This window comes from Meleagris gallopavo, chromosome 3 (assembly GCF_000146605.3).
Source record: "Meleagris gallopavo isolate NT-WF06-2002-E0010 breed Aviagen turkey brand Nicholas breeding stock chromosome 3, Turkey_5.1, whole genome shotgun sequence".
NCBI lineage: Eukaryota > Metazoa > Chordata > Aves > Galliformes > Phasianidae > Meleagris > Meleagris gallopavo.
This window is the reverse complement of record NC_015013.2, coordinates 11,486,847-11,514,069: the sequence shown is the minus strand read 5'-3', so window position 1 is coordinate 11,514,069 and position 27,223 is coordinate 11,486,847. Positions and strand designations below refer to the sequence as shown.

Here is a 27,223-nt window from a genome sequence, read left to right as displayed (position 1 = left end):
TTTTTGTTATTTTTTTTTACTATTGCTCACAGTAGATTTTCTTTAGATTAGGACAAGGGCAGATGGTAAGGCAGTTCAGGCATAAGCATAATGTTAGGATAATAATTCTGAAGTAACCTAATCCATTCTCCTCCCCGTATATGATTGTGACAAGAATGTATCACAGGATCTGAAAAATTAACATTTCAGAACTATCAGAGGCTGAATAGCAAATGAAAATGTTAAGAAGAGTCTCCCTTAGAAATCATGCATCTAAAAATAAAAAATAAACAAACAAATACCATTTTTTTTTTTCAAGCACTTGTTATGTTCTATTTTTTTTCCATAATGCTGTAATCCTGAGAAGAACTGTTTACGTGAACGTTAAACTTGTGATTCTCAACGGAATGGCATTTAGGAAGGAAGCAAACATCACGAGATTCATGATAAAGTCATGAGGGTTCTTATATTACAGTTATGTACAAGTTTTGAATTGAATTTTTTAGAGAAATAAATGTATGGGCAGATGGTGATATTTACTTAAGGGAAACTGAATACATTATCTGACTAGAACTGGATATTTCAAGCAGCTGTTTGAAAATGAGAACTCGCTTTCCATGAAGGAGAACGTATGTTTGGGGAAAATGGAGCCTCTCTTTTCGAAACATAATGCTGCCCATCGCTTAGTCTGTGTCAGAGGGCTTTCTGTTATGTGTGTGTGTGAATTGATCTATGGGAGAACCTTAACAGAAGTGGCCAAGAACTGAAGTGAGTAATCCTACTGTGCCATGACTATCTAGCTTGTCTTTATTTTGATATAGTGAGTTACAATTGCTTCAGAAAATAAATCTGCAGACATCATACAGACCAGAGGAATGGAAACCAGATATAAACAGAGCTGTTACCTGATTTTGAGGGGCTGTGTATTCTAAAACATTCCTGTTCTAATCTATGTTTTTGGAGCTTAAGTGTATAAAAAAACAACCATACCTTGTGTGTTCTATAATGCTATTGTAAAGATGAAAAGCTATCCCCTGAAGATCGTTGTTTATTCAATTCTTGTGTCCTTTCTTCCCATTTTTTTAAGAAAACTTTCTCAGGAAATTCTTTGGCCCAGAAACCTGTGGCCCTGGAATCCTTGATTCATAGAGAAACATAGATTATTTTGTTGTTTGGAGCAGGTGCCTTGCCCCAGTCACTTCTAATGCCTCTGTTTTCCCGTTTTGCAATAAGCAGTTTGTAATGCTAAAGTATTTTACTGGAATCTCTGCCAATATTTGTGAAGCCCAACTATTGATCTTCAAGTGGTTTTACATCTTGGAATGGGCTTACACATTTTGTGTGCCTGAAGGCATTGTGATCCTCTTTGTTTACAGAATTATCTCTTCAAACACTACGAAGTCATCCTTGTTTATGCATGAAGTGTAAAGACAGTCTGTTTCTAAACAGAGTAGATAGTGGATAGTACCAGTGTAAAGATGGTACTTTGGTAGATAGACACATCCTGCAGAATCATATCATTTCATTGACCTTCCTGATAACTATCAAGCCTTCATCCAGTACAATGGTGTAAGCAATAAAAACAATACAATATGTTAATGCCAGGGCTTTTTTCATAAGCGTGTCTCTGTCCACTGAATAGCGTTGCAACATTTCTGAGCTTCTCATGTTCAGTAGTCTGTTATTGCCTAATATTTTAACAGAAAGAAAAAAACACTTTTTAATGCAATGTTTCCTCATTTGTAAAGTGTTACAGTGTCTGGAATGAGATTAAGACTAGGTCTAGTGTCATTAATGCTGATGCAGTCGTGCAGAAGACTGATAATTGAACAAGATATCCTACCTGAAATTTCATCATAAGGTTATTTCTCCTCCAAAGTCAAAACAGTAGTCTGCAATGGGAACTTCATCATATTAATCAAACAGACATTTGGATTTCATTTATCTGTGAGGTGCTAACAGTTTCTGCAACAAGACTGGAGATACAAACTTTAATTTTGTTCTGATTTTTGTCTTCTCTTTTAGGTTATAAGAGAATTTGCAATGGCAATGCTCTGGAAATTCATGAGAGTAGCCAAGTATTCTAAAACAGCATTACCACCAAAAATAAAAGTAAGAGGAATTCCCACCCATTCAAGGCAGTCTGTACCTTCAGATTTTGCTGCCAGCGTACCCTGCTCAAATGCTGTGGAACTGTTTGGTAAATCTTACCCTCAGGATGACTACAGCAATGTCACAGAGAAGATTCTTTCCAAAGTGGGGAAGAACTTGCATAACAAAAAGCATCACCCTTTGTGGCTAATCAAGGAGCAGGTGAAGGACCACTTTTACAAGCAATATACAGGCCGCCGTGGGAATCCACTCTTTTCTGTCTACGATGGTCTTTCGCCAGTGGTTACAGTGCAGCAGAATTTTGATAAGTTACTCGTCCCACGGGACCATGTCAGCAGAAGAAAGGAGGATAACTATTACTTGAATCGTGGTCACATGTTAAGAGCACACACATCAGCTCACCAGTGGGACTTGATACACTCCGGTCTGGATGCCTTTCTGGCAGTGGGAGATGTTTACCGCCGTGATACAATTGACAGCACCCACTACCCAGTCTTTCATCAGATGGAAGGAGTTCGGCTCTTCTCCTGTCACGAGGTAGGAATTCTTTAGTTGAACTGAAGGAGATTTGGGGTAAGTTGCATGATTGTGTATTTGCTATGAGGAAAGTGCACGCACGTAAACAAGTTATCGCAACACACTTGTTATACAGTATGTTGATAAGGATCAAGTGATTGGTCATGTAGTAACACTACTAATTTGGGAAAAATATAGGTGAAAAAGTGGAATTTGATAACAAGTGGGTAAGCTTCCTCAGAAAAATATGGAAAGCCAGGATGATATTATTGAAAGCTAACAAAATAAAACAGTATCTGAAAGCAGAAAGCTTGCTCAGCTAACAATGTGCACATTTCAATTCTCGTTCTATCAAAAGTCCCTTCCAATAAAGTCATTTCATCTCAGACTTTGTCGTATTAATACTTGAAGGACTTGTGGATGTGAGCTGTTGTAGCTATATCCAGAATGAAGTTTTTATTCTTTAGTCTTTTTTCTTTTAATATTTTAATAGCTCCAAGCTTCTGTAAATGAATGTTTTTTTTTGTAATGAATTGTTCCATCCTTTATTTGATCCCAAATCTGTTTTGAAGGATTCATCTATTGCAGCCAGCAGCTATGCGTTTGCAGTACACATACAGTAAACTAAAGGAGTCCAGAGACATCAGCTAAAGAGTGCTAGGTAGACGTCCAAGACTTCTAAGTTTGTATTTTATTGGCACAACTTTCATGTTCTGCAGATGCATGAATGTCATTAGGCATTCTATGGTTATCATTGATGAGCAGTGTATATAAGCTAGTTTGCTTTCCAAACAGTAATTAATTCATATAGTTTGTGCATGCTTGTAGCAATACTGCCAAATTCCCATTTATATAACTAAAACTAGCTTATTCTAATACTGAGATGTTGACTGTTCTTAATGTGATTGCCAATGGGTGACAGGAGCTTGGCAGGAAAGCCTGATGGGTTTGTTGGATGCTTGAGGATAAACTAGGGAAATTACAGTAGACTCCTTTTCTTGCTGGTGGGAAAGGTTCATGCTGTCTTCACTGGTGTTTCCCACCCCATGCCATCACTTCCTTTTGCACCTTGAAAAAGTTACTTGTATCTGGAGATGGCTTGGGCACTGTATGATATTGAGAACAGCTTGTAACCACTTCTTTGGTCATTGGGAAATGGACATCTTGCAGTTTTATTCAAAATTTGTTTGCTGTTCTTTCTCATAGGCCTGCAAGGATATATAGGATGGAAAATGGACAATACGCTATGAAAATGCTGGTTTTTAAACATTTTATGTTCATGCCATGTTTTTCACTTCATCAGGAGTTCAAACATCCAGATCTTATCTGTCACAAAATTATAGCATCTACACTCGGAATTTCTACAAATGTTGGCATGGTTGATGTAATTATTGACATTATTGTTGAAGAATGTGCTTCTTAAGAAATTCTGGCCCTCAGGAAAGGATATTTCTGCTTTTTGCACATATTTAATAATAGAAATAATAATAGGATTTAATAAATGGGAAGGAATTTACAGAAACATTACTGACATTACCTAGTTAGTTAGTAATACAGGATGTATAACTATCTGATCCATTGCATTACAGATTGTTTCTCCTTCTCTTCCTCCCCCCCACGAGAATGATTGAGATGTTATTGGAGGATGTTAGTAGTTGATAAATTCAAAGTTAAAAGTGGAGAATGTGTCTGTCTCTCAAGAGTGGAAGTCCTTCCTGTCAACTTTCTAAGAATAAAAAAAAAAAGAAAGTGTGGCACAGCACAGTGTGTAAATTTTTTGTTTGTCGGGCAACAGGCATTAATTCTAAACTCCAGGATGATCTAAAGCATCCCTTTTGCTTCAGTTGCAGATTGAATAGTGGTAGAGCTTTGCAATATGTAAAACTACTTACAGGTATCATCCCAAGAGCCTTCTGGAAAAAAAATGAGTGTGTAATTCTGAAATTTCGCTGGAGATTGGTTCTGTGTTTTATATTCTTGTTGCCTGTTCAAAATAATGCAGACATTTAAATAATTCTAAAAGGAACTGTCTGAGTGGAAAACAAAACAACCATGATTAAATGCAGGTAGCACTACATGAGAAAAATATTACTCTATTTTTATATTCAGTTATTTATACTCATGTTTGAATTATAACGTACTGAACAGAAACATGTGAATGTCAGGACCTGCTGCCTTCATCTCAGTCTTCTCATTCATAACCACACTTGCAGTCTCTAGTGAGGAAATTTTCACAGTGCTGAGGATAAGAAGATAGGCAACTAAAGATAAAAAACTACTAGCTCTTAGCTGTAAGCCCTAGATGAATTTCATTCTATGTGCTGTGGTTGGTTTACTGCTCTACTTTGTACTTTTGATGTGTATACATTTATCATTTGTTTTTTCATCAGTGGAAGCAAGCACATAATGGGGGAGGATGGGAAAGAGAGAAGTGGTGAAAGAACTCAAATCTAGAATGATTTTTGAGGGGTTTGAATTGAGAGAAATTTACCATCTCATCTCAGATTGGGAATGACAAAAAAGGTCAGTTCATCCACAGCTAAAATTTGAGGCAGGATAAGTAAGATGTAGAAGAGTCTCTTCTTTTCAAGTTCTGTAGTCAGGATTGGGTTAAGAACTTCTGCCCTTTGAAATCTTTGGTAGCTCTTATTGGTATTGAGGTGAAAAATCAACACCAAGGCTAGGTCTGTATTTATCCTCTTAAAGGGCACATAGGTTTCTCTCCTTTGATGGTATACAACTTGTTTTTATAAGTCCTTTGGATTGACAATATTGGTACTTCTGCAGTCAGATTTGACTTGTCAGAATTTCCTGCATGGAACTGAAATGAAGTGATTTCTGTGCTATGCAGTGGTCTTCGGTGCAGTTCTTTACTTAGTTTATGGAAAGGAAAAAAAACCTAAATTACACTTCACACATATTCACCACCAGAGGGAGCCAATATAAACCCAATGGCAGCCACAAAACATTCAGTTGAGAACAAGTTTTGTTTACATGTTGGTAGAAGGCTTTATAAAGTATTTTATAGTCTGTATTGAATTATACATAAATTTTCATGGGAACAGATGTGAAAACTTAAGAATTGCTATTCTAATTTACTAAGCTCATTCCAATGGAGGCCAATATCAGATTGTTCACATGGGAAAATAATGCTCTCATCAGTTCATCTGATCATGCTAGCATCTGAAAACTATCAATAGGGAAACTAGGAAAAAGAAGTGGATATCTATTTATTCTTTATTGAAATTTTGCCATTTCTTCTAAAAACATTTTTTTGTTAAGGAGTGTATAATCAATGAATAAATAGATGCTATAATTAAGAAATATCCAGGAAAGTTAGACTAAGTAAGATTATTGCAACAGGAAGATAATAAATGGAAAATGCTTACCAATGTTGTAGGCTCACAATATTCTCCATGCCAACCAATCCCCAGAAAGAAGTCCTTCCTCAGTGGCAATCAGCCCTTAAATGGGGTCTAGGAGAGGTGGAGCCAGGCTCCAGCCCTTCCGGCAGCACAGGTGAAGGCAATTCACCTGTGCTCCCTGGCTGAGTCATTGCTTGCCTCAGGTGGTCAATCAGGCCGTGATTCAGCAGTTCCCATACAAGGTGCAATGAAAAAAGTATAAATTTGGTTAAAAAAAGAGTAACTGCAAAGCAAAGGCAGTTGGCATCTGTGAATTCCTTCTGATTTTGCAGTTCTGTGTCGTTGCAACAAAGCATTTCCATCTTGTAGCTTTATAGCATTTACAACCTGAAACATTAAGACTCTTGTCCTAGGTAACGCAAATGTAGGTGCTTCTCTTTTTCGTATAAACTTATTCTTCTTTCTGATCATTTTATATTTCTGTATCTTGGCTTTATACTTTGTGTCCTGTTCTTCATGCTTTGGGGTAGGTGTGAATAGGTGATCGAAGTACATCTTGTCCTCTTTTTTCTTTGTCTTTTATTTGCTTGTTTGTTTGTTTGTTTAGTTCATTACTTAATCACTGCGTGCCATGCCAGGTTTTGCTTTTCACTGGCAAGACTGACAGGACTGTATCTTTTGGTTTGTCTTCTCTGTAGTGTTACTGCAGCTCTGGACACTGTGTTTCTGGTCTGGTGTTTTATCAAATGAAACCTGCCCTTTTTTTTTTTCTCCTCCTCACACGCAAAGGAATTCAAATAAATTTATTGCATTCCAGGGATCAACCCACTATATAGAGATTTGGACAGTGCTCCTCAGTGAATCAGCTGGCAAGGGCTAAGGATTGTGTGAGGAGTTGGTAACCGTTGCCAGATGGCAGGATCTTGGGTTGGTGTGTTAGCTTCTTTGAGGAAGGCCGTTTGCCTCCTATTGTGTAATAGAATTTGTGAATCAGAGGAAATTTTACATTTCCTGGCGTCTTTGAGATTATGCTGTTATAAGGTGGAGTTCCATTCATCTCTTCTATAGGTGACAAAATTCACATCAGGATGGGCATTTCCAAGGTGTGTCCCTACGTGAATCCATGCTTGTGACAATTCCTGATGCAAGGATTGTGTGTCAGCAGTTACTGGGCCTATATCTTAAACATATCCAGACGTGGGTACTCGAGAGGGTTGGATGCATCAGCTTATGGAGCTGGGAGTCTCACTGAAACATGTCACATAATTGGAGGACTGAAAACTGAAGGATCCTGAAATTAAGGAGACCACTCTGCAGGCTTGTTGCTCAAAGTGATTTTCACCATTCTCTCCCCAAATCAGTGCTTGGTTTGTTGCAAAGAGTATCCTATTGTGCAGCTGTGGCCTGTATCTCTCTCTGACACAGGAAGCTATCTATCTGGATTGGGGTGCAGATTTATGCATTTCATCGTATTGGAGACTGATTGGAGCTGACAATAAGTTTTATTTTTGATGAAGTATCTTCAGATGGCATCATCTTCATCATTCCTAATCCTTCAGCTGATTGTTACAGCACATTAAAGATGTTGTGGTAATGTTTTGCTATTTCTAAGTGGATTTAGAGTGCAGCCATTTGCTTATTTATAGAGATATTCATCAGGACCAGAGAGTCATATTGTATTATGTTTGGCAAGGAGGACTGTTGCCACATGCAGATCCTCACTGGTCATCAATGCAGCTTTGTTCATAGAGGTGAGTATGTGAGCATGATGTATTCATTATCTTAATACTGGAGCATGCATGGCTGATAGGAGTAATAAATAACTTCATTGTTTAAAGCCAAAGTGTATCACAGACCTTCTGGATCTGAAACCTAATATAAGTGCCAGCTTCCTGCAAAGAGGAACTTATTCTTTTCCCGAACCCTACATGTGCAGGTAGTGAAGTGGTGTGAGATTTGAAGGCTGTTGAGCAACTGGAGAAATGCTGGGGTCTTTGTTGAAATCATACATGTGACTTCTGTACTCCATGCCATGCTGAGAAATAAGTAAAGTACTTACAAAGGAGCATAGCTTCATTTTTCTTTGTTCCAGGCTCTACATGTTACTAAATTTTATTCTTATTATGAGCTGTCCTGACATGAGTAAGAACAAAGTTCATGCCAGATGGTAAGGTCACTTTGATTCTTTTATGCTGCCTTCTTTGTAATGGAGCATCAGTCAGATATGGTGATAAACTACTGGTAACTGTTATGCTATAGTATTACTACACTATAGCTATTGTACTGGTAACTATTTTTTTTCTCTTTTTTAAAACTTCTGCATGATGACACAATACTCATTTTTTGAGCACTTACAAAGAAAGAACTTGTCCTTGCAATAGACAGAAACATAGGTACTTACTGGATGTTTACATGAAAGTTCTCTTCTGGTAGTGATAGTAATTGATCATGTTGAATTCAGTAGAATATTGTATTTTCTGCGGAATAAATGTATGTGAAGTAGTGAAATCTTCAATGTGCCATTTTTTTTCCCCCCCCAAGATTAATAGATTTTTTTTTTCCATTTGTGGAAAACTTGGGAAGAACTGCCATCAAAAAGAGCGATTGTACATAATCATTTTGTTTAAACTTTGACCTTCCTGGCTTTATGTGTATAAAAACGTAGGAGTATTTTTAATCCATGACATATACTGAGTACAGTTGGTGATCATAACGGTGAAACCACTCTACCAGTTTTAAACTGTGTATCTTGACATACTGATATCTGTGAATGGAATAAATAGTAAAACAGCCGTAAGGTATCTTTCTTTCCTCACTATCACTCTGTCAACTTGAGGAATTGACAGAGCCTTTATGGACAACACTGCAGTGAGGCTGGCACCTGGCTGGAGGGTGGCCATTTTGTTACTGAGACCCGTAGGTGACCAGCTCCACAAGGGCTGTGCTCCCATAGCCTGTGGGACCTGACATGGTTTGATACTGATGCCCAAAGTACCCCTGCCCCTATCTATGCACCATCTCTCCATGCAGCAATTAATCATTGAGCTAACTTTGCAACTTCTAACATCCTATAGTTTCCTCTGTTCTCCAGAGTTTATAGAGGATAGTCTCTTTAATCCGTATGAAAAAAAGAAAAAGAAAAAAGCTGCCTATAGTGTACAGCTCAGAGCAAGAGTCCAACATGACCGTGCCAAATGGCCACAGGGGAGCCAGTTTCTCTCCATTGACTACCACAGAAGCTTACGACAAATCCTGGGCTACACAGACTTTTGAGAATAACTCCTGGTGTTCAAAGCCAGATGGTTGATGGTCAATCTGCCCTGCTGATAATAAATTAATTGTAGGGTAGGTGTCATCTGCATCGTCCAGACTCTGTAGATGTAATGTCAGTATGGAGGAAGAGGCCTTAATCTTTCAGGTGAGCACTTGAATAAAGAGTGTGCCATTTAACAGCAGAATGCCTAGTTCTGTCAGACTGTGGCCTTTTGATTAGTAAAGACATTATTGTTAGGCTGATGACTAATTGTTTCAGTATGTATTTCTCTTTTTGCTTCATAATTTGCATTTTTTGCAGTGCACTAAGGAGATTAAATTGAAAGTGTTTTCTCAATCTGCCAGTCGATTCTCCTGACTAGCAGTATGAAGTTAAATGCTGCTGATGGGTTGTGTTTATTTTTTTTTTTATAAAGTCCCTATATCCATTTGGCTGCTACTTTCTGTACTGTGCTCAAGCTCCTTCTGCATGCATTGTGTGTGTAAAATGTACTATAAATTAGTCATTTAATTGTGGCCAGCATTTGTAAACTACTAGAGGTTCATTTGTACTTTTTACAAGCATTTCATGCACTGAAGAAGTCAAGCTGCAGCTAAAACTTCTGTGCACATCCATGGATTGTTAAGATGCAGTTCATGGCAACTCTTGAATAAGAGCTAGTGCAACGCTTGCAGATGCAATGTACAGAAAATCTCAATGTGAGTCTTATTTTTTTTCCCTTCTATGTGTAATAGATTTAATGTGGAAGGTGGATGAGGAGGGGTAGAAAAGGACACTGGAGGCACTTTCACAATTAGATTTCCCTACTCTCCAGAATTGAGAGCTATGTAGCTGTAAGGATTTCCAGCAAAATCCTCTGCTATGTAAAACTGTCTGCTTGTCTCAGTGAGGCACAGAATGTCTGAAGATGTGTCGTAGTGAGAGTGTTTTATTGGTCTCTTTGAGAGCATTTAGAATGACCAGTATCTATCTGCCTGGGACTTCCCGTACAGAAATGTAGGAGGTTGTACAGGAAATCAGAAGTCTTCAACTTGCAACAGATGTAGTGGGAAGCAGCCTCTGCATGAAGGACAAGTTGGTACATCTCCAATATGGAGGATCACCTGCCTGTGTGCTTTGTAATTTGGAAACCTCACAGCAAAACCATGAATTCTTCAGTGCCCCATCAGCAAAATTCCTATATGATGGGTGCCATATGTGGGAAAATGCAGGAAGATGGTAGTCCTTATACAAGTAAACTGTACTGAAGGGTAATCAAATGTTGGCAGCTTCTGGTCTTATTAAACTATAAATATGTTTTTGGAAGTTAGTTTGATTACAACTTTTATAAAATATGATTGGGGGGGAGGGAGGGTTGGTGGGAAGGAAGGGGAGTATTTATTTTAGGTCATTAACTTAATTTTAAAAAATGTTGAAGTTGTGATTAATGCCATTGCATGTTGTAGTTGCTGGGTTAAAATTAGCATATACTATATGGTGTGCTTTGTTTTGCATGATAACTTTTCTATTTTCTTTATAAATTATATTTTTCCTATAGCTAATCATATTATTGGAATAAAAGAAATCTTACTTGAATATTTCTGTTCCTGTGATAATTATGTGTCAGAGTGTTTAGTGATCGGAATTTTCCTTACATTCCTTACATTTGTTTTCCATGGTGCAGGCTTGGCAGGTAAGATTCCCCTTAAATCAGTAGATGTTCATTTCCTTTTTTCGTTTCGAGAGGTCATTGATGCCAAACTCTATTGTGTTTTTGTTCTAGTTATTCTCCAATATTAAAGATGGTGAAGGCTTCCAGTTGTTTGAGCAAGGGCATCGCACTGCACACAAACAAGAATGTCATACCATGGAGGCAGTGAGGCTGGTGGAGTTCAATCTGAAACAAGTGCTCACAAAGCTCATGACTCACATCTTTGGTGATGGTAGGTTCTTTGCACTTTCTTCCTGCTCTTCTGATATCTGTAGACGGCCATACTTTTCATAGAGATTTTGCTGTATAATGAAAACAAGAAACCTAGGGGTGATGTTGACATTCTGAAACAGCCATGTGTCTTAATGATAGCACAGTAGTAATTTTAGGAGGCTTCATTCGTATTATTTATTTACATTTTCATCTTAAGTTTCATCAGAGTTCCATCAATGAGTGTTTTAATGTTGGAGTATCTGGGTTTCGATTGGCCTTTCAGCTGTATTTTACATGGTCTTCAGTACTTTTATATGTGTAACTTATAAAACTACTGAACACAGCTCAGCAGACCATGCATACCCATCTCTTAGTTTTCCTGAAGACTGACACACACAAAACTGTGAGCCAAGTGTTCGTGAAGAGGTTTTAGTTAGTTAGTTTTGGTTATGCCAGTGAGTCAAGACCATAACGAGGGTGAGAACAGGTAGGGACACAATTGAGCCATCTACAGGCTCTCACGTGACAGCAAGGAGCTTGACAGGAGACATATGTATGTGTATGTGCTGCCTTGTTACGGAGATCCTGTCAGCTGAAAAATAATTGTTTGGTACTAAGTGTGGACTGAGGAAGGGTAATGAATTTCAGGGTGTAAGAATGAAATATCCTCTCCTCAGAAATACCTGCTTTTGGTTTCAGTAGCTGCTGAATTTATAAATGCCATGAGTTAAAATTGCTGCCCAAATGCTATTTCCTGGCAAAGAGGCTGCTCTTCTAAACTGATTCATTTTTCTGTTGAAGAAATACTGAATAGTATTAGAATGCGTGGAGAACACTGGCTGCTTTCAAAGCTCTTTTAAGATGCCCACTGAATTTAGAGCAGTAGTTCCAAGAGTAGATTGATGATGGTAGCAAGTCTTGTCTATGACTCTTTGAATATTCTTCTGATATCCTAAAGTACAGCTTACAGCAAGGGAGACTTCTACCAGTTTTTGTTTAATCCCACCTGCACATAATTGTTTTAGGTTCCCAAGATCAGTTTTTCTTGTAGTCATATTTTGCTTAAAAGCAGCCTTTTGATGCATACAAAATTAGGATTAAAGTGAGTAATAGGAAGAACTGTATTTTTAGATGAACCTCGGATGCTGAAGATGTTGTTGAAGTGGCAATTTTTAGGTTTTATTAGTGATATCTGAAACTGTAATGATATCCTTCTCTGGCTGTTGACAGATGCTGCACTTTAAGCTTCAGTCTGTTGGTTATTACTTATTTGTCTACCATCCACATAATAGCTAGAAATACATTAAAAACAAATGATTGTGAACTTAGAGTCTGAAAGTAGGTGCCTTCATATACACAATATTTTTCTGGAAACACAAAAGCAAGACATATAGGTAGTGATTTAAATATGATTATGTCTCTTTTTTCCCCTCATTTGTGTAAATGTGAAGCTCTCTCTCCTTCACTTTCTTGATTTTCTGAGCCATCAATAAGAACAGGAAAGTAATACTCAAAGAAGCAAGCTTCATGCTAGGTATTAGACATACAAGATGGGTTCAGTGCAAGTGGCCCGAGACACATATAATTAAAGTTATCTTTTGATAGCTGTCTTTAAATTTTCATTTCATTTTTTTTATTTTACAGAATATTTTAATTAATTTTGTCTCATTGCTCTCTGATACATCCCATAATGTCCCATTAACATATATATGTTTAATTTGTGTGATTGGGCCCTAACTCAACCCTCTTAGTTTTTCAATTTCTTTGTAACTGCTTCTTGGTGTAGAGGTTTGGAGGCTAACTTTACCTGTGAAGACCAAAGTAAAAAGCATAGAGTATCACAGCCTTTTCTTCTTGTATTTCTGCTTGTTACTGACTTAAATACAGATGCTTCCTTGTTATTCTTGACATCTCAAGCCAGTTTGAGCTCCAGATGGGCCTTTGCCTTCCTAGCAGCATCTGTGTGTTCCCAGGCAATATTGGTTTACCTTTTCTGGAAGTCTCTTCTCTTTTCCATCTCTCATATACTACTTCTTTGCATTTGGACACACTATATACCTTACTGTTTAACCAAGCTTTTTAATGTTTCACCATCTTTTTTTTATTTTTATTTTTATATTCTTTCTTGACCTCTTCTTGACCATTAAGATCTTAAGTCTGTGATCTTACTGTCACTGTAGTCAAGGCTGCTTTTGACAATGATGTCTCCAAACAAGCCTTCCTTATTTATAGGCACTAAGTCCAGGTTACGTTCCAATTATTAAATAAAGGTGTGTCTTATTATATTTCTCAAGTATACTAGTTTTTGAGTACCCATTTCCAAACCAGTTCTCTGTTTTTGCTTAAACTTTTGCTGTTCAGCAGTTTTGTATTCTTTTCAGTGTTTGCTGCAAATTCCACGTGTATTGGAATGAACAAGTGTAAACTAGCAAGCTGTTGCTCTCATTTTTATCATATGAGGGAAGTTTCTGTTTTTCCAAGAAATGGTTTGGTCTAAAGGGGAGAGCAAATCTCCATTAAAATTTAAACAAACAAACAAAAAAATAATCCAGGGAGTTTATAAGTGGTTCTCAGATGTTCATCCAATTTCTGTGAGAAGAACAGCCTTTATGAGTGTTGCTTTTATCCTGCTGGGTGGGACCAGACGAATTGAGCAGAGGAGGTTGTGTAAAGCAGTTCTGTAGTGAAGGTCAGTTGCCTGGCCAAGTTCAGTTGTAAAGTGATTTGAGTTCAAAGTTGATCATACTGATTTTTAGGTGTTCAACCAACATATAGTCCCTAAACATATTCAAATCATCTTATATTTAATTAAATTTTCCTCACTGAAGTTTTCTTTCTTCTGTGGTTTATTATTTTCTTATTTATGTAACAAATTCCTAGGTATCTGTAAGAGAAGGCTGAATTGATAAGTAATGTCATATCTTGATTAATAGTTCTGTCATTTTTAGCTCTCATGGGGCAGCCACCAAATGTCATTCAAGTCTAATGCATTGCTCATCTCTTGCACTCTGTTGTACTGATATCTCTGTAGGTTGCATTGACATCTATGAATGCAAAGAGTTGTGGAAAGAAATCATTGATGACGTAACAGTCTGGCTGATGACTTCTGGAAAACATGAGCTAACATAAATTTGTGAGCAGCCAGCTCCTCTTTGCTATGGGAAAATACCACACTATGGAATGAGAAAATACCCTGCTTTCATGGGTTGGTTGTTCTCTTTTTTAGTGCCTTTGGTTAAGACTTTTTCACTAGGAGACTCAATTAGGCTAGCACTAACAGATACTTTCTTAGTTTAATAACAACCATTAGTTGTAAGTGCAAGCCAGGACCAATTTCTTACTTAGTACTCAGCAATTACAATAACTATTAATTTTTTCCTTCCTCATTGGAGATGCAACACTTAGATTGCTAACAGATATGTGCCCAGTGGAAGGAGTCCCATGGACACCATGAGGCTGTGGACTAAGTTAATGTAGATCATTCCTTGAACTGATTAAACTGATGAGTATTTATCTAGTGATTGGAATCTGGTTAGATTCTGTTTTGTACCTGTTTAAATACCCCTCTGGGTTTTTAAGTCAGATATGCATCTCTTGGCCTCCCAAAATGTTTACAAAAGATCATTTTTTCTAAGATAGCCATTATCTTTATATGAAGAAACAAATCAGGCCTTATCAAGTAAATTATCTAGTACTACAGAAAGCCTAATCTTTGTAATCCTTTATAAGCCTTTAGTGTTTTAATTTGCTGAGTGCAAGCAATGTCCTGTATTCCTTGGGAATATGTTGAACAGCAAGGCAATATTTTGTGTCTAAGTAATAAATGTAACCATTTATTCTGTGATGCTCTGTGGAAAGGCTCAATGTTACTGAGCCCTCTGCTCTTCAGTAAAGTCTTCCAGAGCCAGGACGCTCAAAGAAGACTGGAGGAAAAAAAAAAAAAGAGGTACTACCAGCTGTCCTGGCTAATATATGGATAAAATTATTGTGTCATATGAGGCTTAACTGTTAATTTAGAGAGCAAAATGAAGGTGAGAGCTGTTTCTTCCTTTGAATTTGTTTTGCTATATTCAGTTTGTTTGTTCTTTTTTGCTTGTTTACGTTTAAAACAAATGTCCCTTAAGAAAAGTACTTATCTGCCTTAAAACTCAAAATAAACTTCCGTTTAAAATTTATTTTAATTAAAAATGAAGAGCAGATAAATGCTTTTTTTTTTTTCCTGAGCTTCATTTTGAAGTAATTAGATTAAAAAAACTACAGTCAGAATGCTGTTTCTGAACATCAAACTATTTAAATATTCAATGTAATTCTTGCTGCAGTTGCAAATTTTGCAAATTAAATGAAAATATTTTGTGTACGGTGCTTTATGGTGAATGATGGCTTCTACAGCCCTGGGATTAAAAACATTTGTATAAAGTTAGGGGAATTTAAAAAATGTTTTCCACGTATCATATGGTTGTATACACTTCAATTTACATCTGTGTAGTGTTTTTATTGTTACACGGATAAAAAAAGCAGTGAAGCGATGGCTGTAAGTCACAGTGCAGTTATGAATGGTATAATTGCTAATATTTTCAATTTTCTGAATTCTGCATAAAATTATCAAAGAAGATTCAAATCAGTCTGAATCCTGATGTTGATTCTTAGGAGAGGGAAGAAAATTTGGAGGTCTTACTGTATTTGTTCTTCCAAATGTGTTCTGCCTCTCCATTTGGAAGTTCATTACCTCTAGAAAAATACTTTGTGACTGTCACTTTAGGCTACACATACCTGCTTTTGTTGTAACTGTTTCTGTAGACCAATTTAACGTTTCAGAAATGATCAAAGAAAATCTAATTCTTGAGGCTACAGCAAATGTTTTAATTCGGAAAAATTCTCTAGGTAAGTCATGCAATTGCACATTTTAAGTTCCTTATATGAAACAGATCCAAAAAAAGCCCCTCAGACCAAATTGTGTTGCTAGTATTTGTTTTCACCCAAAGAACCTTGTCTCTGCCTCTTGTTTTAAAGACTGGGCCTGTCTAATTGTTGACAACTCTTCCACTGATTAGGATTTGGCTTAATTGAAGAGAGGGATGATCTTGGGGTTAAGGCATTACCTGAAAAATTAGCAGTTCAGTTGTCTTCCAGTTTTTTGTCTGTTGTTTCTGAGACCTGTTTTTCCTTGTACTTAATGGCTAAAGAAAATTGTTCAGGGTAAGAACGCTTTGTAAACGATTATAAGAACTAAAACCCATCAATTATAATAAGAGCCTTGACAACAGCCCTGCATTTGGCAGCAGTGCAGAGCTTGCCCTTTTCTGGCTCCACCGCTCTGTGATGTCAGGTGGTTCTCATCCCTGCTCGGTGGGACTTTAGATGTATGGGGAGCTCCTGCACTTCACCAGCTTTAAGGCTGGTCTCCTGGGATCTCCTCAGGTCTGGAGTTCTCTGCCTGTATTTGCACAGAGCATACCTTGATAATGCTGTAATGCTCTAAATGTGCGTGTGTGTATTTGTGTGCATCGATCTGTTTTTAATTTTTGTATTTAAACATATGCAGAAAGAATAACTGTGTATTTTAAATAGTGTCTGATGAAAAAAATGTCTTGCCTCGCCAATCAATAGAATGTAAGACTTGAGCACCTTCTCCTCACAGAAAAAATTGCATGCTGGTACAGAGAACAACAAAATCACTGACTTTCCAAAGATTTTGGCTCATTTTCATTCTATGCCAGGTGGTTGCCAGAGTTTGACAAATGATTGATTTGGTTTCAAAGGATGCTTGAATTGCACAAAGTGTTTTTCATATTAGGAAAGACATGGTCATTTTTTTCCCTACAAGTTTTATCACCTTGCACAAGTGTTGTAAATTCGTTTGTTTGCTAATTTTTTTTCTCTGGATTGCTGTAATTGGTGTCATTAGTTGAAGTGTGAGTTTTACAGGTAATTGGAGGGATGGCCTTTTATGCATACACATTTTATTTTTTAAACACTGCTACAGGACTGCAAGTCAGATGGGTAGACTGCTACTTCCCATTTACTCACCCTTCCTTCGAGATGGAGATCAACTTCCAAGGAGAATGGCTGGAGGTCCTGGGCTGTGGCGTCATGGAACAACAGCTGGTTAACTCAGGTACTGAAACTCCTTTAATTTCTTGACATCTCTATTAGCAAACACTTCCAGTGCAATCAGTTTCACAGCCTGAAATGCCCCCTTCTCTCCCGGTGAGTGCAGGCATCTCTGTTAGCAGCTGCCACAAATAGTCCTCAGGTGGAACGCAGAGCTTGCAGGCTGTGATTTGAGCATTACCTCTGAGTATGTGAGCCTGAGCCTGCAAACAGAGAGCTTGGCTTTTGTTTTGTGCAATAAGGAGATAGATGGATCTTGGCTTTAAAAGAGAAACTGATGAATCGGGGTGTGCATTTTTCCTTCTTCCAAGGGGAGTCATGTGCATGCACAGTTAAGATTTTAGAGTTTTATAATCAAATAACATCCTCTAGTATTTAGAATATGAGTGTGCTCCTGTATCTCTAAAGTGTAGAAAGAGGAAAGTGACTTCTTTCGTATTGCTATTTGGTTGCTGGGTAAAGGTAGGCTGTTTTTTAGCTTTGATTCATTTCTTTTATCCTCAGAACCACTAATGCAGTGGCTGTAAACTGCTTATGAGCAGCATCGTTTATTTTAATTGGAATTATTACAAAGAAATGTCACCTGATGATTTGCTTTCTGAAACTTATGTGTGAGTACAAAGGAAAGAGAGGGGAAACTGATATGTTTTTCTGATTATTTTCACAGTGAAAATTTAACATACTTGTTTTTTCACCGACTGACAGGCAGTAGTCAGTTCTGCACAGGGCAGCACTCAGGCATCTATCATTCAGTGTCTTTCAGTACTATTTATTGAGTGTGGGAGCATTTTGAAATATGGTCTGTGTAATTCTTACAAACATGGTATACTCACTTGATTTTGTTGCAGTTAATCTGCAAATCTATTGTATTTTAATGTGTCCTGAATTCTTTCTCTTGGTCCGAGTACAGTAACTAGAAATGTCCCAGTTATTTGGCACTGCTTATATTCATCAGTTTGCATATATTTTAACGCTATTATTTTCCTTGAAAAAAATGAATCCACCTCTAGAGTTTCTCCCCATTGTGTTAATGCCTTAAGCATCTTTCTCAGGTTACCGTGTTCATGACGTGGTAAACACAATGCAGGTTCCGATCAGCTTCAGAAGTGGAAGACTACTGTGTAATATTATTTTGATCACATGTAGTATGCTAATGGCCAGGCTTTCTTATTTTAAAGCTTTTATGTTGCTCCGTTCTTATGTTTAGGTTCGTTTGATGTATGGGTGGAAAGCTAAACTGTGGCCTCTAAACCACCACTGGATGTTTTTGGACATGTTTGGATGTGAATGAATGTGCATGAAATGCCAGCAGGCAGGTTTCTACAGCAGTCAGTGTTTTCAATTTAATGTGCCTCAGCTCTTTTTCACCCCTCTGAATTATGGCCTTGAAAATTAGTCTCCTGCACCAAAACTCTCCCAAATATTAATCATAATTCTAGTTGTCCAAGAAAACATGAATTTAATAACTCAACTGTAGCTTTTGAATGACTGTATTATTAATTGAAACAGCAGCAGAAAAAGGAAAGATTCCTTTATTAGCAAGATATTTTTAGAAGGAGTTGCACTTTCTGCCACTGCACTTCTGTTTTTCTACTCCCTCTGGTAATTCTGTGAAAATAGGCAGCTACTAAAGCTGAGTCTAATGCATATCAATTTAATTTATTGAAGCACTGATATCTGTTTGCTGAAGGTGAGGAAGAAGTGTGGTCATAACTTGCATTGGCTAACAGCTTATTTGTTTTAAAGTGACACTGTGAACAAGGTAGTTCACATTTTCCATCGGGTAAGTCTTCCTTGTCTTCTGCTGCATGGAACATTCTTTTACCCTTTTTTACAACAGTTTGAAACCCCAGTAGGTTCCCAGCATGCTAAGTTGCATCTATTTATAGTGAAGCTAAGTTTGCTCTTACTAACTTGTAGATTTGTGTGTGTGTGTGTGTGTGTGTGTGTGTGTGTGTGTGTGTGTCCCAAAAGTGAAAATGCAGAAATCCAGAAAGAGGATTTTCTGTGCAAAATGAAGAAGGTGAAAATTCTTTCCTATCTCCTTCATCTTTTTTTGCTATCAGGACTGTGATGCTCTCCAAAACGGTCTTACGCTTGAACAGTATCTGCTACGTTTGGAACATCCCTAGCACTTCCAGCATCCACAATCAGTGGGTATTAACTATTACTCTCATGTCTATTCATGTCTTTGAAAGACCAAAGTTTTAATTTTAAAGCTTTCAGTTTTAAACCAATACAGATCAGCAAGGAATAAGATCTATATCAAACCTGGGAAGGAGGTCTGTGACTTCCAAACAGTTCTTTCTTTGCGGCATTTGTTCCAAATACTGCCTGTTCACCTGTATAAGAGGCAGCATTATTTTGAATAAATGGATATTTACAGCCAAAGGAAACCAGGGTGAGCTACTCAGGAGTACGTAACATAAGTCTGCAATCTATTTATGGAGGAACACTAATGTTTTCTTCTCCTACAGTTGGTTCACTAATAATAAACTTCCTTTACCTCAGATAAGTATCACGTTGTCTAACATCTGTCCTCAGTGCTGTGATTCATGCTACAGACATATTTCCCTTTATGAAGGACTAAACACTGGTGCCTACACCTTGCTGCTCTTCTGTCTCCTTTGTCAGATGCCCAGAACAGGCATTGCAGATTGCCTGTTCACATCTCAGTCTCTTCAAGGACTCTACTGGAAAACACCTCCGTAGGGCTGAATGAAAGAAACATTACTCATTTTTGGATGGCTAGCCTTGTGCTGAAAGAATATTTCACTGGTGTGCCAGTTCACCAGGTAAATACAGAAAGATCTTTTTATGGTGTACTGCGCAGCTTGGTGATAAAAACCGGCAAATAAACTGATGAATTTGCAGAAACTTTAATTTTTTTTATGTCATCCATAACATTTCTCGTATCTTGGCATTCAAGATTTTTGTTTTATGGTTTCTTTTTTTTTTTTCCTTGATATACTGTTCAAATACATTTCTGTAATATAATATTTGCTAGCAAGCATCACTTTTCATTCCAAGAGAAAATATTTTTATAAGGGAAAGGAAGATAGCTTTTGCCTTCAAAATTCTCACTTTTTTTTTTTTTTTTTTTGTTTGTTACTGCTTGTGGATATAAGAGTGGTTTGTAAGGCAATCAGAAACAATCAGTCAGAGCAGAAGTGCATGTGCCTGTTGATCGATGACGGCTGTAATTTAAACAGCCAGTACAGTTGATTTATATGTTTATTTCCCAGTTTTGTTCTGTTTTTTAGATCCTAGAATCATAGAATGGCCTGAGTTGAAAAGGACCACAATGATCATCTAGTACAACCCCCCTGTTATGTGCAGGGTCACCAACCACCAGACCAGGCTGCTCAGAGCCACATCCAGCCTGGCCTTGAATGCCTCCAGGGATGGAGCATCCACAGCCTCCTTGGGCAACCTGTTCCAGTGCTTCACCACCCTCTGTGTGAAAAAATTCCTCCTAATATCTAACCTAAACCTCTCCTGTCTCAGTTAGATACCTATGATAACAAGGGACTGATGAAGCCTTGTGGTTGGATTACATGACAAAGTCCTGCATCGGGGCCGGGATGTTGGGCTATGAGGAGCTGTTTCTTTATGCTGACAGAAGGTCCTATTGCAGTAACATCTCCCTGCCTCATCTTCTCTGTAGTTCCTTGGGGTGACCTCCCCATGCGGCAAATCATGATGATGTTGACAGGTTGTTAGTCAGATTTTTAGTGTTAACTGTAGAATTCCATTCTTGCTATAATGCCTCTATGGAGTTGGTGCTAAATTTGTTAAATTATTTTCAGAAAATAATAGTACTTTGTTAAATTTTCTGATGCTTTAGTAAGTATATGAAGGAACCTTTGTTTGATTTTAGCCACTTTTAAATAGAAAGTGATAAAGACATTTGGTATATGTAAATAGAAATGAATTTGTGATAAGGAAAAACTGGTGAATCTGTTTAAATGTATTGCAAATACTCTGCCTTACCTGTTTACTACTGTACTCTTTTTCCTCTTGAGGTCTGTGAAGGTATTCTGTAGGCTTCTCTTTTTTTTTTCTTCCTCTGTATACTTCTTAACACACTACATTTCTAATTTCTTACATAGATCTGCACAGTGTAGATGTGATAAAGAACCAAAATATGAGAGGCAGCAAAGCCAAATAGCACTTTTTTTTGGTGGCACTTCATTGCTTTGTCATAGAATCACAGAATCGTAGTATTGCTCAGGTTGGAGAAGACCTTAAAGGCCATCAAGTCCAACCACAACCTGACCATACGTCATATGCAACTTCCACAGTGTCTTACACCACCTTTGAAGTTTCACTAATACTTCTAATTTTTCAAGCCAATTTAGGATTTGCCCAGTGAGGGGTAACAAGCCTCTTTCTTAGTTGTTCACTGCATAGTGGGGATGGTCTGTTCATCTGAACCATCCTGAGTTTGTATTAACAGTGACTAAAGTTTCAATTGCCTCACTGTGTGCACTGGCAAATAAAATCTGCTAGGCAGCATAACTAGCATTAGCAGTAAAGCCAATCCAGCTACTAAATAATCTTGTTTGCTTTAAGGAAAGCCTTCTCTCACCAAATGAAAACATGGAGATATTTACTATTTCTAACAGTGGTATTTACTGTTTTTGAAAGAAGTAGTAGTACATGCACCCTATGACTGCTTTTATAGTGTTGTTGATAAAATATGCACTTACTGCAAAGATGCAAGGAATTGTAGGGATTGATGTTACACGTTTCCCTAAGGCTGACAGTGCTGAAGTAGAACAATTATATGGTAATGTGAACATGGGGGATCACTATTGCAATCTGATACTTGATATGTATAAAATCTAACTTACTGTTTAATTTTTCATTTTTATGTGCTCTTTTTTCATCTTAAACTGTGCCTACATACGTGGCTTTGATAGGAATGTTGTAAATACTTTTTAATGTAAAGCAAAGTTATTTTTATTCTGGATAATGGCAGAAAAAAACACAAACTTCACAGTATAGTAGCAAGTACCCTCAATTTTAGGTCTGTGAAGAGGAGATGAGGAAATGAATGTCAGTTAACATCACATAAGGTATTTATTTCTGTGCTTCAGGAGTTGACTATTCAAGATTCAAAGAACAATATTGCGTTCATTGGTGGGTGCTGAAGTTCCCAGATCTGTGTGGAATTACATGATTAAAACTTTTGAATACAGGATGCTGCTTACTCAGAGGCTGTGATCATTGTGTTGTTTAGTACCTGTGAAATTGGAAGCAGTTAGGGTGTGGTTCTTTGCTGATAGAAATCAATGGCAATGTTCTTGGTGCTCCCTGTTGCAGAATGTGTTAGCTTGGGACAGAAACATGAAAATTTGACAACTAAATTTTACCTCACAAACCAAGAAACAAAAAATCTCCCAATTGAAGAAGAAAAAAAAAAAGAAAAGAAAAGAAAAAGAGACAGGATAATTCCATAATTTTTAGTAAGGCTCTTTTCCTGATGTTTTTGAATTTCTGATGTTCTTCAGGGAAATAATCCAAGGATGGTATATCAAATCAAACCTAAGTTGGACATGGCCTGGTATGCTATCTTGTATGGTATCACAGGCAGACGCTTAAAGAGTGAAACAGGACACGGATCTTCTGTTATACGCTCACAGCTCTCAGCTTCCTGAGGTGAAAACAATACCTTTGTTCTTATTGCTTCCATTAATTTGTTGAAGTGCTATTCTGAGTCCCAGGAAACCTACAGCATCTTCTTTTGACCTTGTGATCTACCAGTTACAATGAGAAGAGACATGTGGGTAATAGTTTCTTCTGCTTGCTTAATGCCACTCGTGATTTGTAACTCTTGCTAGATATTTCTTCCCAGGCCAAAGGATGCTATCATACAGTCACCTCCTGTGTGGGAGCTGATCCATTTGTTTGTGATCGCTCTTACCTGCATCTTTTCCAGGATTTTGTCATGGGAGGCCTACATCTACTGTTCAATTTGTGGGCATACGGTGTTTTTATACACCAGCATAAAAAGTTTGCATTCTCTTTTTTGATGATTCTTAGCATTCATTTTGCAATACTTACCTTTAACGAGCCGTAAGTTGAAAAATGAAGGAAGGCTTTGTATGAGAACTGTGGGAGAGGAACCCTTTAGTCACTGCTGGGTGTTTGGCAGCACTGATGTTTGGTTCTGGGTGTGAGCTCAGGTTGGTGTTGTGTTTCCTAGGATTATAAATTGTGAAGGCAGCCGTATTTAGCCTATCAGTAGGAAGAGCTGGAAAGACCTTTTTGTGGCGCATATACACTTTTCTTCCTTCCACATCAGAAAGTAACATTGATGTTTACAATCTTAAGAAACAGCTCCCTCCCTTTTTTTAATTCATTTTTTCCCTGCTATGGACAGGAAATGGTCATGGCTTTAGTGAGGGAATGAGTAGGTCTTGGGCCTTCAGTAAGGCTCTGACAAGAGCTTTATGTCAGCAGTTTGCAGTTTTAAAAACTATTGTGCAGTCTTGGCCTTCAAATTGTGTATGATATCCTGATATCCTGAATTTATAACAAAGGCAGCTTCCTTGCTGCTGTACTTCTTATCAATTTTGTGTACGCTTTCCATGAAGAAAAGAAATTGTCAACCTTGTCTAAATGTTATTGCGAATGAACACTGTTGAACAGAAAGAAAGGAGTTTACTACAACTTCTGCATATCATTACTTTTGTTTTAGAAGGTGGAAGCTTGTTTGTCATCAGTGAACTCCTTGGATAAACCTGATTCTTGACATGTAAGCTTTTTTGGCTTTTGGAAGTCTTGTTATTGATCAGCAGCAGGACTTGATTCCAGAATTTAAGTAGTACTTGGCCCAGGGCTGCCACCTTCAGCCAAATCCGCGTCTTGACACGTCGAACTTGTTTGGCTGTAACACTGCAGTAAATAAATTTTTCTTTAATCATTTATTGAAGATCCTCAAAACTGTACGAAGGGAATTAACAACTTTAAGAACATATTTAAGTACATGCTCTGCCCACTCCTTTTGTGGGTTTTTTTGTTTTTTTTTTTTGCAAAGGGGTTATTAGGTGTGGACAGTCTTCATGGGCAGTAAATTAGTAATTAACAGAAAAATTATGGCAGTGTTACCTTATTGACATAGAGGGAAGTTGTATTTTTTTTTATAAACATGTTCTTAAATCCAATCTTATTTAAGAGTGAGTTGGTTTCATATATCAATCAGCAGGAGGTGTTTTGGGGAAGGGGAAATTTAATATCTTTCATCTAGCTAGGTTTTTTTTTCCTGTTTGACTTTTGCCTGGTAAATTACATTAAAATTTTGGAGCAGATGGTGCATGTGGCTTAAATAGTATGCAGACCCATGTTCTGTCTATGCTAACAGCTCTCTGTGGGGACCTTGAAATAGTTAAAGCTGTATGTGTGTATATGGATAGAGCGTATAAGGGTAAACATAATGCATTTAAAGTACATTTCTGCAGTGCTTCAAGGTGAAATTGAAGTTGCAGAGGTCTGTTGCTGTCTTGAGCAGCTGGGGCCTCCCAAGAACGTGGGATAAAAACGAGCATGGGGGATGCTGGGTGGACTGCAGTTCTTCCCACACAGTACATACAGCAAAGAGATTTAAGTCTGCAGTGCAAGCTTCACAGTTCCCCATCACAAACCTTTCAGTGTTTGAAATCTGTTCTTTTTAGGTCACTGTCTGTCTCCTATGCAACCACATTGCTGCAGTACCTGGACGTCTCCCAGTCTTTTCTGTGCTTGTTCTCCCGAGATGGTTATGAGATAGGGAAGTGTCATCATCCCTGTTTTATGGCCTGGAACTGAAGTGCACAGGAGACTGACACACACACATGCACACTGTAGACAATGGTGTTAGCTGCCTCAGTGAGAAAGTCTGGTTTCTTACAGTGCTTATGTACCCATAGAGACAGAAGGTCTACCACCATACTTTGAAGGCATGACTCAGGGTTTCTGGATCACGCTACCAGGCAGCCTCTCTCTGTGACTGGCTGCAGGGGGAGCCTCCTCTCCTGATTTAGGCAGGTAACTGAAGGTAAAGCAGTCAGTGTTTCAGATTACATGAAATTAATGGGAAATTAGGAAGCAAACGGGTTTGAGTGACTGCTGTCTGTGACAGAAATGCGAGCTGAATCCAAGCTGAAGGTTTATATCTCAACTTTTGAGTTACCTTCGTCTCACTCTAGGGATTACATTGGCACATACGCATATTTACCTAAATATATGTATGTGGTGCACTCACAGAGACAAAAAACAAGTGACCAAATAAATACAAAATGAGACAAATGTGGCTTATTATCATTCTTGTTGTGGTTCCCCCCTGCCCAGTGTAAACATGATAGCAGGTTGTCACAGCTGTCTAATTCCAGAGATACTCCACTAAACTGGCAGCCACTGAAATTTTGCTCTGGCTGGTCAGATATAGAGCTGGTGTGGAACGGCTGGTCAGATATAGAGCTGGTGTGGAACTGCAGGTTTTTAGAGAAAGGTATTACTGAATGTTTGTATGTATTCTGCAACATTTTGTACAGATACCCACGAATGTATGGTCGTGGCACACCTAGAAAAATACATGCCAAAAACAGTGCTGATAAGTTTAAAAGGGAATAAATAATAGGATGGAGGACCCGATTTCCCCCCAAAATTTATGGTGATCCAGCCTCCTTCTGTACAAGGAGAGGAGCTCTGATTGTAAAGTGTAAAGCCACTTCGGTGGATTAAGGAGGCTCATGTAAAGGCCCTGGCATGTAAGTTGAGCTGTTTGTTGGGGTTGGGAAATAAATTATCTGTCCTTAGTTAACTACGCATCTCTTGACTGGAGAAGAGTCACCCATAGGCAGGGGCAACAGAAATATCAGCCACTTTTTGAACCTCTTTGTGATAACAGTTAGTGACAGCTTCCTTCAAGATCAGAAACTTAAGCCTCTGCTTGTATTGCAGTCCAGGAGAGGGAATTGATAAAGCACTGTTTCTTATTTTTTTGAGTTGCACCTAAGCTTTTTTTTTTTTTAACGTTTTTGCAGACATAGACTGTAGAATGTACAGAAAAACCCAGGTTGGAAAGGACCTTGGGGATCATCTGGTCTAACCTTTCATGTTGAAACCAAGACCTAGGCAAGATTGTCTAACGCTTTGTCTAGCTAAATCTCAAAAATCTCAAGTGCTGGAGAATCCAACGTATCCTTGGATGGCTTATTCCAATGATTGATTGTTCTCACAATACAAATTTTTCCTCTTATATCGAACTGGAATTTTCCCAGTGCAGTTTTGTACCCACTGCCCCCTTGCCTCTCACATGTGATCCAGACTCTCAGGAGCATAAAGGTTTGAGTTCCTAAAGAGTATTTTTAACTTGGATTGACTCTTACACAGAAAATCTATTTCTTCTATCCCCTTTCTTTCTACTGGAGGAAGAAATCAGGGGGAGTTTGTTGCCTACCTTTCCTGAAGATTGCCAATTCAGTTTGATATTGTGTTGGCTTCTTTTGAGCTGACTTGAAGGAAGTCTTGGAAGAGGCGACGTGCACAGAGTTGATGCTGTGGTCGATCAAAGTATTTGTTGTTTTATTTCTTACTTCTTTCTCTTAATCCGTTACCCATGGCTACACCACCAAGTCCGATGTGAGTACTGCGTAATAAAATACCTTTCTTCCACTCTTCCCTTTTCTTATCAAAAAAACTTGCCTGTTGTCTCCTCCTTAATTTACAGCTCTATTTTTAAAACTGTTTTTTCATCAAGTTTTTCATCCAGAAGGAACCCATAAAATTTTTTGAAATGTTGCTTTCTCTGATTTTATTACCCTTGACAGACTCATTATGTATGTTAGAGCTGGTGTTCTTCGGAAGAATTAGTATAAGCTTACTCTCAATCTCTGTGTGTTGGTGTAGAATGAACAAATGTAGTATTCCATTTTATGACAATTCTATTACACCTATTTCTGGGAAATGTGTTATTTA

The 27,223-nt window shown here is 37.9% G+C and overlaps 1 protein-coding gene and 1 long non-coding RNA gene across 4 annotated transcripts in view; one reads left to right on the top strand and one right to left on the bottom strand.

Moving 5' to 3' along the window:
- The window catches only part of FARS2 (phenylalanyl-tRNA synthetase 2, mitochondrial), a 235,153-nt gene that overhangs the window by 51,587 nt on the left and 156,343 nt on the right, over positions 1 to 27,223 (top strand). For all 3 annotated transcript variants that reach the window (XM_031552760.1, XM_010708401.3, XM_010708402.3), the window contains 3 exons: positions 2,005 to 2,628; positions 11,009 to 11,168; positions 17,133 to 17,264. In XM_031552760.1, the coding sequence (XP_031408620.1) occupies positions 2,023 to 2,628; positions 11,009 to 11,168; positions 17,133 to 17,264 (898 nt within the window). In that variant the 5' untranslated portion in view covers positions 2,005 to 2,022. The remainder of the gene's footprint in view (positions 1 to 2,004; positions 2,629 to 11,008; positions 11,169 to 17,132; positions 17,265 to 27,223) is intronic.
- LOC104910117 lies at positions 3,541 to 6,064 on the bottom strand. The gene is made up of 3 exons (XR_792800.3): positions 5,997 to 6,064; positions 4,500 to 4,591; positions 3,541 to 3,815 (listed from the first exon to the last, which is right to left on the bottom strand). It is a non-coding gene; the product is annotated as an uncharacterized LOC104910117 (long non-coding RNA).